Below are 11584 nucleotides of genomic sequence, written 5' to 3'. Positions count from 1 at the left end.
GAGGGAGCCGGGTCCCCAAAGTGACACATCAGAGTCACGCCTGATATTTACTGCCAGACACACCCAGACTCTCACAAATGCGTTTTCACAGCAGCTGGCCCATGTTCCTGGCAGATCGCCACAGAGACCCCTGGGGGCATAAGCAGCAGGGGCTGAAACAAGACCCATCCGGTGTGGGCCCAGCCCTCCTCTCCACAATGTTTGGCTGGGCATGGTCACCGTGCCTTTGTTACCATGGTTACAGCCAGGGACCTTGGAGGCCCGGCACCAGGGTCCCTGTCAGCCATGAGTGACACTTAGCGAGACTCAGAGCAATGCTTTAATATTGGAATGTTCCACATCTCATTACTAAAGCCGCCCAGACGGCAGAGCCACCTACGCTGTAACTGGACCCGGCCAGAGCGGGATCAGGCTCAGTCCCATCTCAGCCCATCTGCGAGCTTTTATCTTCATGACGTTCCCAAGTGTCCAGATTAAATAGGAAAAACAGCAGAGAAGGTCACAACGGGAGACGAAATTCCACTTTATTAGGCAGTATGAAGTGAGCAGGAGTTCTATGGGGCGGGGCCCCACATGGAGGGGTGGGGCCCACAATGGGGGGAGGGGCCACATGCAGCCACAGTCCAATACACTGGGTGGGACTCTATGGAGGATCGCAAAGCAGTGAAACACAAACAGACGTGCCACAACGAGACATGGAGGGGAAATGTGGAGGTTGGCGGGTGCATCCAGGAGGGGTCCTGACGGGCAGGAGGGCGTGGCCAGAGGGTCTTGATGGGTGGGAGAGTGCTGTCGGAGGGGGTGCTGTGCTGGGCTCTGCTGGCCTCATTTCAGGCAGACTTCCTGTGTTTCCTGGCTGCCTGACAGCAATGGGGGTGTAGAGTGCTCTAGGGTGGGGGGGTGCTGGTCTGAAACATGGCAGCGTGCCCGACACACACACACTCCCTGAAAGGAATTCCTCCCAGGCCTGTGTGCTTCATGTTTATTTAAAAGGGCCCCGAACACTACCCCCCACCATCACCGCGGCGATGAATGATGTGTTAAATCTCTGGCTCAGGAGCGCGAGATGAAAGGGTGCGCAGAGGAGTGACACACACAGAGACACACACACACGAACATGCTCTCACTCACACAGACTCATAAAACGAAAACTGTACTCATATCTGGCAAACTGGGAGTGCGCTGTGCCTGACTGCCCTTAATAAAAATTGAAAAACCAAGTTTGACCCCTGGCCTCTGTGAGAGGACCAGGCTCCTAGGACACCAGGCCCCCTCCAGCCAGCACGCCACACCCAGCAAGGTTGTCCGTGTGTAGCATCAGACTTCCAGTAAGGCCTCTGCAGTGAGTGCTGCTCCATCACACTCCGTCCCACTCAAGAAAAACTCCCCAGCAGCTGCACTGCAGTCCCTCTGCCTGGGGTGGAGCATGCTGGGGTGGCTACACGTGGGCATGTGAGCGGCGAGTGGTGTCGTAGGAGCGTACCACTTGGGACTGGGACACCACCCCATGCTCCTCCTGGGAGAAAGCGTAGCCATCTGGAATACAGAGAGGAGTAAAGCTAACATGCCTGTAGGACATAAGCACACCTATGCGACACGGAGAAAACTACATAGTGCTAACACAATTGTGCATGGCTAAAGTGATACAATGCTAACATATCTACGCAACACTAACACAGCTATATAAGATAAGATATCTACGTTAATGCTAACAGAGCTAACATATCTTGGTAATGCTAATACAGCTATTTGGGAGGAGTCAGACACACTTACGTGACACAGTCTGCTGCACGGAGTTTGAGCGCACCAGGTTGGAGGGTGTTTTCCTAAAGACTCGAGTCAGTAGGTGGGCACGCTCATTGAGGCTGAGGAGTAGCATAGACGACACGTGTCATGATTAGCCAGATCTACCACATCAATCACGTGACTCGGTACAGACACACAAATCCTCTCTGAGCTCAGCAGATACGCTGAGTTGTTTAGCATTTAGCAGGTAACCTCCAGGTAAGCTCACGATACAGGGCTGTCAAGAGGCCTCACTACCCCTATCCTCCTGAGACCCCACCCATTCATTTATGTCCATTGTAGTAGACATGTTGTTTTTGCATCTATCTTTGCACTGATGTAAGGAAACATATTTATTCCTGTTGTACACTAAAGAGGACATGCTGTGAAATCCATCCATCCATCCATCCATTTACTTCCGCTTATCCGAGGTCGGGTCGCGGGGGCAGCAGTCTCAGCAGGGAAACCCAGACTTCCCTCTCCCCGGCCACTTCCTCCAGCTCCTCTGGGGGAATCCCGAGGCGTTCCCAGGCCAGCCGAGAGACATAGTCCCTCCAGCGTGTCCTGGGTCTTCCCCGGGGCCTCCTCCCAGTGGGACATGCCCGGAACACCTCACCAGGGAGGCGTCCAGGAGGCATCCTAAGCAGATGCCCGAGCCACCTCATCTGGCTCCTCTCAATGCGGAGGAGTAGCGGCTCTACTCTGAGTCCCTCCCGAATGACTGAGCTCCTCACCTCTAAGGGAGAGCCCAGCCACTCTGCGGAGAAAACTCATTTCGGCCGCTTGCACTCGCGATCTCGTTCTTTCGGGTCACTACCCACAGCTCATGATATAGGTGAGGGTAGGAACGTAGATCAACTGGTAAATCGAGAGCTTTGCCTTTTGGCTCAGCTCTTTCTTCCATGTTGTGAAATTAAAAATAAAAATAAATTTGAAAAAATCTAAATTGTAAGATGTCTTATTTCCTCCAAAGACAAATAATCTAAAATTGAAGGACACTTTTTTCCTTGGGTCTCAGGAGGCTATACTGCAGGCCTATATTGTAGCACAATGCTGCCCCCCACCCGCCTTTCAGTGGTTCTCCATTTCTGTTCCTAAACCTCCCCTTTATGTCGGCTTCCATTGGCCTTGAAGGACATTGTGTGTATCTCTTGGGAAGAAGCTACTATGTTCAGGATTTCCTGAGTTTTCCTGACCTTCTCAGTACAAAGACAACAACAGCACCAGCATGGTTACTCTCTATGAGAACCATCTCTATCATCACGGTCTAAACTACACACATCACTGCACATCTCTTTACAGCATGCAAACCTGTCCTCAGTTAAGGCATAAAGGCAATCTAAGAAACAGAGAGGGTTCAGAGGGACAGACAGGAAGAGTAAAAAACAGGGAAGGAAGGAGCGCAAAAGAGAGGGAGAGAGAAGGGCAACATGAGCACTTGATCAAGTGCGATTGCAACTTGGATGCTGAAGGACGCAGATGCACTTCAAATACAGGGAGGCGGGGAGCGGCCTGGAGTACCTGTGTGGGAGCCTATTGCTCCATCTAGAAGACGTGGTCCTTTTCCCTGTGGATCATTTCATGAGGTTATTTAATCCGGAACCTGAACACGTTCGTCTGGTACTGAAGCCCCCCACCACCCCACCCCCCCACAGACACAGGTTGATGGCAGCTGCAGATGATGCTAAGCTAGTGACTCTTCTAAGTGTGACATGCACTTTAAGGGAACATCAGTGACACGTAACGTGCAAGCTGTCAGTTATGCCCACCTGCGACCGCTGGAGTCTCGCAGAACGGCGGCCCTGGGATCAACTGCCCGTGCTTCCAGTTCCTGCACTTCCTCCATCAGAGTCTTCCTCAGTGTACGGCGCCCCCTGCAGGTGTACAAAACACAAAAGTGTGAGGTGTGTATGTAGGATATTACATGTGCTTGTAGGTGCGGGTGTTTAAATAAATGAGTGCAGCTGTATAAATCAGTAGCTGAGTTTTTGTAATTATTACATTGTGGGGACCAGATTTCCACACAATGTGATAAAAACTTGTAACGTTTTACCTTGTGGGGGCATTTTTGCGGTCCCCACAAGAATAACCTAAATTTTATAAAAATTTGTAAATGCAATCAAAAAATTAGAAATGCCAAAAGTCTTGTATTTTGTTTGGTTACTGGGTATGGGTTGTCATAGTTGGGATTAGGGTTAAGCCCATAGAAATTAATGGTGAGCCCCCATAAAGATTTGAATATGTGAACAGTGTGGGTGTGTAAATGAGCGTGTGTGTGGGTGTATAAATGAGCAAGTGTGGCGGTGTGTAAATGAGCATGTAGGGGGTGTGTAAATGAGCGTGTGTGTGGGTGTATAAATGAGCAAGTGTGGCGGTGTGTAAATGAGCATGTAGGGGGTGTGTAAATGAGCATGTGTGTGGGTGTATACATGAGCAAGTGTGGCGGTGTGTAAATGAGCATGTAGGGGGTGTGTAAATGAGCATGTAGGGGGTGTGTAAATGAGCATGTAGGGGGTGTGTAAATGAGCACGTGTGGATGAGTAAAACAGCTGTGCAGGAGCCTCACGCATTCCAGGCCACGTCCTTCAGCAGACATGTCACAGGAACCAGGATCAGCCCCAGCCAGAAGCTCCAGCACTGCATCACCTTGCCAGCCTGTCAAAGGTAATGTGAAGTTCACTGGAAGGTCACAATGCCAGAGCAGTACCCCTAAAGACCAATTCATATTTCACTTTTCTGTATGCACTTTAGCTTACGGACAAGGGGAAGTGGCGTGAATTTCATCATCAGGATTTGTCTGCATATGGCTGTGGTCGGTGTTTAGCTTCCCCAGATTTTTATGTCTAATGGAAATCATGTGCGCCCATGCACATCGACTGCGCATGTGCAAGATAATTAATTAGGTATTTCCAGTAGGTGGCAGCACTGACTTTCACAGATCAACGGTCACTAACAAAACAGTAGAGGAAGAAGAGTTGTTGTTGTTGTAGTAATTATGGTGAACAGCTGTATGAGGAGGGTCGGAGGTACCTGCACATAGAAATTTTCATACTGTTCAGACATTATACTGAGGTATACAGCATTTTAAAAACCAACATTATTTCGGCATTTTGAAATCTTGCCGATAAAATTCACAGAGCGGGGGGATGGGTCCCGGCTAATTTTGTCGTAGCAAATTTCGAAATACTGTGGTGTGCCATATTAACGTAATACTGCCCTAGCCTAACAACTTCAAAGGTGTTTATAAAAGTTTACCCGTTTCACTACACTGCTTGTATTTCTTTTGTTGCAATGCATCTGCCCTCTGCTGGTCTGGTGGATAATTCACCGATGTATGCATACACCAACAGCAACCATCATAATGTGACTAAGCTGCCACGTGATAATGTGAAGTATGAATTGGCCTTAACAGTGCAGAGCTGCTGTGTCATCAAGACACCACCCCTTTGTGATTCCCCATGAGAACACCGATAGGGGTCAATCTGAATAACCTCAAAGTAAAAGGAGTGTGTGAGACAGTGTTGAGTGCTGAGACTGTGTGTGTAAGCAGCGTGTGTGAGACTGTGTATGAGAGACAGGGTGTGTGAGACTGTGTGTGAGACAGCGTGTGTGAGACTGTGTGTGAGAGACTGTGTGTAGGCAGCGTGTGAGACTGTGTGAGAGGCAGGGTGTAAGAGACTGTGTGTGAGAGGCAGGGTGTAAGAGACTGTGTGTGAGAGGCAGGGTGTATGAAACTTTGTGTGTGACACTGGGTGACAGGCAGGGTGTATGTGTGTCTGTATGACTGGGTGTAAATGTATAAATGTGTCAGGTGAGGGGCATAGAAATTTTGGGCTCCCCGACAGAATGTTACCCCCTCAATAAAATCTGCCGAGTTTATAAGTTATAATTGAAGTGCCGGGCCCCTGAATTGGCCAGGGTGTCCATGCCCTTCAGGCTGGGGGGGGGTCTCAGAATCCCAGGCAGCTCCCGGCAGCTGCTGGGCTATTTGAGCACATTCCTGATTGCTGACACAAATTGGATTAATGGGGAGGGCACAGGATGGAAATGACCACTTGGGAGCTGTTCATTAGTGGAATCACCCTTCCCCCCCAGAGAAAGACTGAAAGCTTGGGGCAGGAGTGGCAGTACAGCAGGTGCAGGGAGTGGAAGAGGACTGGGGGGGATGAATCTGCCCAAGATCACCTGCAGGGCAGGGTGACAGGGGGAGGGGGTGAACTTGAGTGTATAAAGAGTACATAGAGAGTGTATAGAGAGTGCATAGAGAGTATGAATGGTATATACAGAGTATATAGAACATGTATAGAGAACACAGAGGTTTTATGGAGTACACAGAGAATGTGTAGTGTATCTAGAATGTATAAAGAATATATAAAGGTATAGAGTATATAGGGAGAGTACAGTATACAAAGAGTGTATAGAGTAAATAGAAAGTGTATAGAGAATGCATAGAATATACAGAGATTGTGCAGAGAGTGTATATAGAATGCATAGAGAAGTCTCGCCTGTCTCTCCCTCCCTCTCATGCTGCTATACCCAGATCTGCCGGAGCCTAGACGAATATTGCACTCGATCATTTTGCTTGCACTGCCTATGGTTTCCTCAACTCTGGCTAATACACAATTTTTCTTACTTCCTCCCTCACCCCTTCTGGGGTGTGCTCCTTGGAGCACAATGTCATTGAAGAATTTATGCCTCTGCTGCCTGCAAGACAACTACCTCCACCTCCGGCAACTACCCTCCAACCTGCCTGCCCTTGGCTCAACGCGATACCTCGCCATCCTTCGATGCGGCTGTGCCTCTATTAATCCTGCCATCGTGCATCAAGCACCCCGTGCCTGCACCGGTCGGCCACTGCATTGAGACTTATATTTCAACCCCTGTATTAGCTTAGTCATATCATCTTGTTTGTTTAACTCATCTGCCGGCCCCTGGAGGATGGGCTCCCTCTTTGGGTCTGGTTCCTCCCAAGGTTTCTTCCTCTTAGGGAGTTTTTCCTTGCCACCGTTGCCTTTGGCTTACTCAATGGGGGGTCCTTACGAGGCAGAAATGTAAAGCGCATTGAGACAATGTAATGTTGTGATAATGCGCTATATAAATAAAATTGAATTGAAATTGAATAGAGAGTGTACTGAGAGTGTGTAGAGTGTAAAGAGAGTGTGTGGAGTGTATTGATTATATAGAAAGTATGGCTGGGCTGAGGGCATTACAGTGTTGGGCCAGCACTGTGATTACTCCCCCACCATCCACACTGACAAGGCGCACACAATAAAATAAAATAAAAATAAAAACAGAACAACAGCATACTTTATACTCAGGATTTCCATTTTACATTCAAAAGAGTTCAATTAACACAATTTAAACAATCAAGATTTCACTGTACAAAAATGCAAAACAAATTACGCAATTATCTTAAACGAATTATACTAGATCTTACACAAATGAGTCTAATTGTATGAAAACAAAATTCAAAATAATTGAAATTGAAATAGTTACATGAGATTAAATAGGCTACACCTTTTCAGTGCATAAGTGCTTTTACTGACACGCTCAAAATAACAAGCATAAGTGCTGAAGTACGTGATTTGAGACTGACGGCAGCCTAGATGGGGGAAAAGTGAGGAGAGAGTGGGCGAGTTGGGGAGGATGGGCAGTGAATGGGCTCAAAGGGGCAAAAAGAAATAGTAATATATTAATAGTAATTAAGTGCTTAATGTATTTATGAATAGTCATTTAAAAAGCGCAGAAAAAGCTATATAAAAATTTATAGTACCTTTACAAGATGACCCCCACCCCCCCATGTCATCGTCCGTCATGAATTTTCACCGTAGACATCATCACATGGCAATTAGGTAGAGATCACCCAAACCTAATAGAGAGTGTGTAGAGTATATAGGGAGTATATAGAATGTATAGAGTGTACAGGGTGTAAAGCAGGGGTAGCCAATCTTATCTGCAAAGGGCCGGTGTGTATTCAGGTTTTCGCCGCAACTCCCTAATTAGGTCAGTAATTAGAGGACTGATTGGCTGAAGAGTCCTCACACCTGGGTTTGAACAGAAAGGTTATCCCAAAAACCTGCATACACCCCGGGACTTTGCAGATAAGATTGGCCACCCCTGGGGTAAAGAGTAAAGAGACTATATGGAGTGTATAGACAGTGTATGGAGTGCATAGGCAGTGTACAGAGCATATGGAGAGTGTGTCTAGGGGGCACAGAGTGTATATAGAGTATATAGACTATAGGCAGAGTGTATAGAGAGGATGCCTGTCCACACAGATGCACATACATTCACATATAGAGAAGTCTGCACAGCTATTAGAGGACTGACCTGTCCCAGCATGTCAGGTGCGATGGGCACCAATGGCCAGATTGCAGAATAGACAGTGAAGAAGAGCATCCAGAGGATCATGCTGCCCCACACGGCCAGATGGCTGAACTGCAGGAGACACATGGACAGCTGACACTCTGAGACCCCCCAGCCCTGAAACCCAACACCACCCAGATTACTGGGGCCCAAGTGGGACAGCTGCAGGGCGGGGCCCCCAGCCCTGAGGAATGTGGTTCGGGTGGGTGTGTGTACGTGTGTGAGTGTACGCATGTGGCTAGGAGGGTCACCCACCCTGGTCCAAGCTGTGGTCTCCATCCCAGCCTTCAGACACACCGTCACCACGACGTACTAGAGGGAAGTAGAACACAGTCAGCTGGGCCACATACTGCAGCCAAAATGGGCATGCGGCACCTCCCAGCATGCACCAGTCCACCATACTTTAGCCAAATGGAGTATGTGGCACCTCCCAGCATGTACTGGGTCACCATATTGTGGCAAAAGGAAGTATGCAGCACCTCCCAACATGCACTGGGCTACCATACCATGCCCAAGGAGGCACGAGGCACCTCCCATCATGCACCAGGCCACCATACTGTGGCCAAAGGGGGCACGAGGCACCTCCCAGCATGCACTGGGACACCATACTGTGGTCAAAGGGCCATGCATCACCTCCCATAATGCATTGGACCTGTAGAAAGGCCAGAGAAGGCATGCAGCACATCCCAGCACGCACCAGAATGCCGGAAACCATGCAACACACATGTTTCTTGCACTGGAAAATGTGCTCAAAGATGGCTACTCTGATTGCCAATTACTGCGCAAGTGTGCTCACCGTGTATACGATGTTGCCCACAAACAGGTAGTCTATGCTGTGTCCAGTGCTGAATACAGAGTCTGAGGGAAAACAGCAACAGTCAGCTGCATGGCACCTTACAAGGAAAGGTTAGACAGGAGTATTCCAGTGAGGGTTACACTGTTTACAGTTTACAGTGACAGGCTGCATTTGTGGAATGTCACCATGAGGCTGAGAACGACTGCAGACTGAATGGGGTGGGTGACAGTGAGTCAGACAGTAAATTACAGCGGCACAGTAGCTTCCGGCTGCATTATATGAGCTGTCAGTAATAACACAAAGGCAGAAAGAGCAGGTGTCACCCTGACAGATCATGCAGCTTAACCCGTGAGAGATCTGGGGTTTCGGGTGTCTCGCTGTAGGGCTCAGCTAACATGGGTTAGAGCCGAAAATCATTGTGTCTCCTCCATTTGTGTGCAGATAAAGAACATGATCTCCTGTTCTTTCTCTGGGAAAAGGCTGATATGTCTGTGAGCTGCCGGTGTGTATGTGCGTGTGTGGGGGGGGGGGGGGGGGGTGGTTTGCACAGATCACTTTTGTAACTTCCTTACTTTTGGGAATATTTTTCAGGACTCCATTTGGATAACCTCAATTTGATAAAAATCTGTGAATGCAATCAGCTACTGATGGTTAAGGTTAGGGCTGGGTAGGGGTTCACCTTTGACATGGGGAAACTCATTTTTTTCTAAATCTGTGAATGCAGGGCCCTGTGATTTCTGTGTTGTGGAATACACAGGATGGAATCGTGGAATAGAGGTATGAAGTAAATAAGTATTTATGAATAATCACGGTATGGCGTGTAATTTACAGATTCTGTGCCGACATTTTAAATATTTTTTTTTCAAATTTAAAACCCATTTTGCGATTGTACAGTAAAATACCCTTAGGGTTACCAGCTTTGGTCAGCTGGCTGGCGTGAGACAAATCAGCACATGCAGTAACAGTTTTATTACCTTGTAAATAGTCTATAGGAAATGCAAACTACCCCAATGATGCAGCTAATTTTATGTTTGTAATGGAATAATATAGATTCGCTGTATGAATTTTTGCCTGAGCCTCATAGCCAGAAAATGTGATCTTCACGTCAGGTGCATGAAAGTTGGCAACAGTGTACCTTTGCAGTAGGCATAGCCAAAGACTTTTTAACAGGAACGACTCTGCTGTAGTTAAATCTGGCCAAATGAGTACAAGGATGTTTGCACCCTGGGAACTCGGGGCACTCTCAAGCAGCTCGAACGTTTATAGGAATGGCCCCCTATTCGACCCATCTAGCCATTTATGTCTCCATTGTGGTGTATCAACCAATGATGTACAGGTCCATTCTCAAGTGACCCGAACTGGTAATAATGATAAATACAACGTTATGCCCAATCAGCTTTATACGCCTAAATTTTATACTTACATTTTATTTTAACTGACCAGCCTGTCAGTGCCAAAAGTCTTGTCTTTTGTTTGGTTACTTATGGTTAAGGTTAAGGCTGGGTAGGGGTTAAGGTCATCATGTTGGGATTTTAGGGTTATGCCCACAGAAATGAACAGAGTCCCCACAAGGATACTGATACTTAATGTGTGTGTGTGTGAGTGTGTGGATGGATTGACGGCAGGGCGGATGGTCTGATGCCATGGTTACCGTGTTCCAGGACTTTCAGTGGGAACCAAAAGAGAATGACAGAGTGGATAAGTGCATTGATGCAGTGACCCCAAAACACCTGGGAGAGAGAGAGAGATTCTCAGGGAATGCTAGAGCAAACACAGGCCACACAAACACACCCAGACGCAGCCACAGTCGCACTGCCCTCTAAGTGAATGAGTTCCTTATACTGCCCCTCTCACTTTCACTACAGTTGCCATGGTAATTCTGGAGCCTCCCTTGTTTACTCACTGGAGGAAGACCATCCAAACACGACCTCCAGGCATTAGTCATCAATCACAGAGCCACTTGAAGCAAGCTCCTTACATGAAGCATGGTATGTGTGTATGTCTGTTTATGTCTGTGTGTATCTGTGTGTGTGACTGACAGAGAGATTGACCTACCTTGGTGTTGAAGCCATCTGCATTCTGGGTGATACGGTACAGCTGTGGGAAACGCAGCATGTTCTGCTGGCTGCATGGCCGGTCAAATATGCCCAGAGTGAATGGAGGGAGCGCAGTAAAGATCTGACACACAGAGCGAGTTACAGTGTCAGAATCGGTCAGTTAGGGAGTCCGTGACAGGAAGAGACACACACACATACACACACAGCATCCATCAGATTGTCTGAGAATCAATCAGAGTCATTCAGGATCAATCAAAGAGTCACAGACACAGAGAATGAGTCAGAGCTAGGGAAAAAGACAGTCAGGCACACATGACTCCCTGGTGTGCTGATGATAAGTGACCTTGACAAGCAAGGACAAGTGACAGCTGCTATGGATGCAGACAGGGGGTTGTCTTACCACGTTGTAGAGGCCGATGCACCAGCGCTCAAACAGAATCTGCCCAGAGAAGCCGTTCACAAAGGCAAACCAGAGCTGTGGAAAAGCAGGTGTGGCTCACTGTCCTGACCTCTGACCCCTGACCTCTGTGCTGGTGGTGGCTAATCCATTAGACATTAGAGACATTAGTGGTAACTGCAG

The 11584-nt window shown here is 47.9% G+C and overlaps 1 protein-coding gene across 5 annotated transcripts in view; it reads right to left on the bottom strand.

Annotated features, from left to right (window-relative positions):
* Nucleotides 1-495: 495 nt before the first annotated feature.
* atp8a2 (ATPase phospholipid transporting 8A2) overlaps nt 496-11584 on the bottom strand; it is a 60389-nt gene continuing 49300 nt past the window's right edge. For all 5 annotated transcript variants that reach the window (XM_072711371.1, XM_023845182.2, XM_023845183.2 and 2 more), the window contains 10 exons: nt 11405-11479; nt 11003-11125; nt 10599-10677; nt 8948-9009; nt 8407-8463; nt 8116-8223; nt 4352-4440; nt 3555-3659; nt 1774-1865; nt 496-1536 (listed from right to left, as the gene is read on the bottom strand). In XM_072711371.1, the coding sequence (XP_072567472.1) occupies nt 1439-1536; nt 1774-1865; nt 3555-3659; nt 4352-4440; nt 8116-8223; nt 8407-8463; nt 8948-9009; nt 10599-10677; nt 11003-11125; nt 11405-11479 (888 nt within the window). In that variant the 3' untranslated portion in view covers nt 496-1438. The remainder of the gene's footprint in view (nt 1537-1773; nt 1866-3554; nt 3660-4351; nt 4441-8115; nt 8224-8406; nt 8464-8947; nt 9010-10598; nt 10678-11002; nt 11126-11404; nt 11480-11584) is intronic.

Source organism: Paramormyrops kingsleyae, chromosome 4 (assembly GCF_048594095.1).
Source record: "Paramormyrops kingsleyae isolate MSU_618 chromosome 4, PKINGS_0.4, whole genome shotgun sequence".
NCBI lineage: Eukaryota > Metazoa > Chordata > Actinopteri > Osteoglossiformes > Mormyridae > Paramormyrops > Paramormyrops kingsleyae.
The sequence above is the reverse complement of the archived record's forward strand: the minus strand, read 5'-3'. Positions and strand labels throughout refer to the sequence as shown.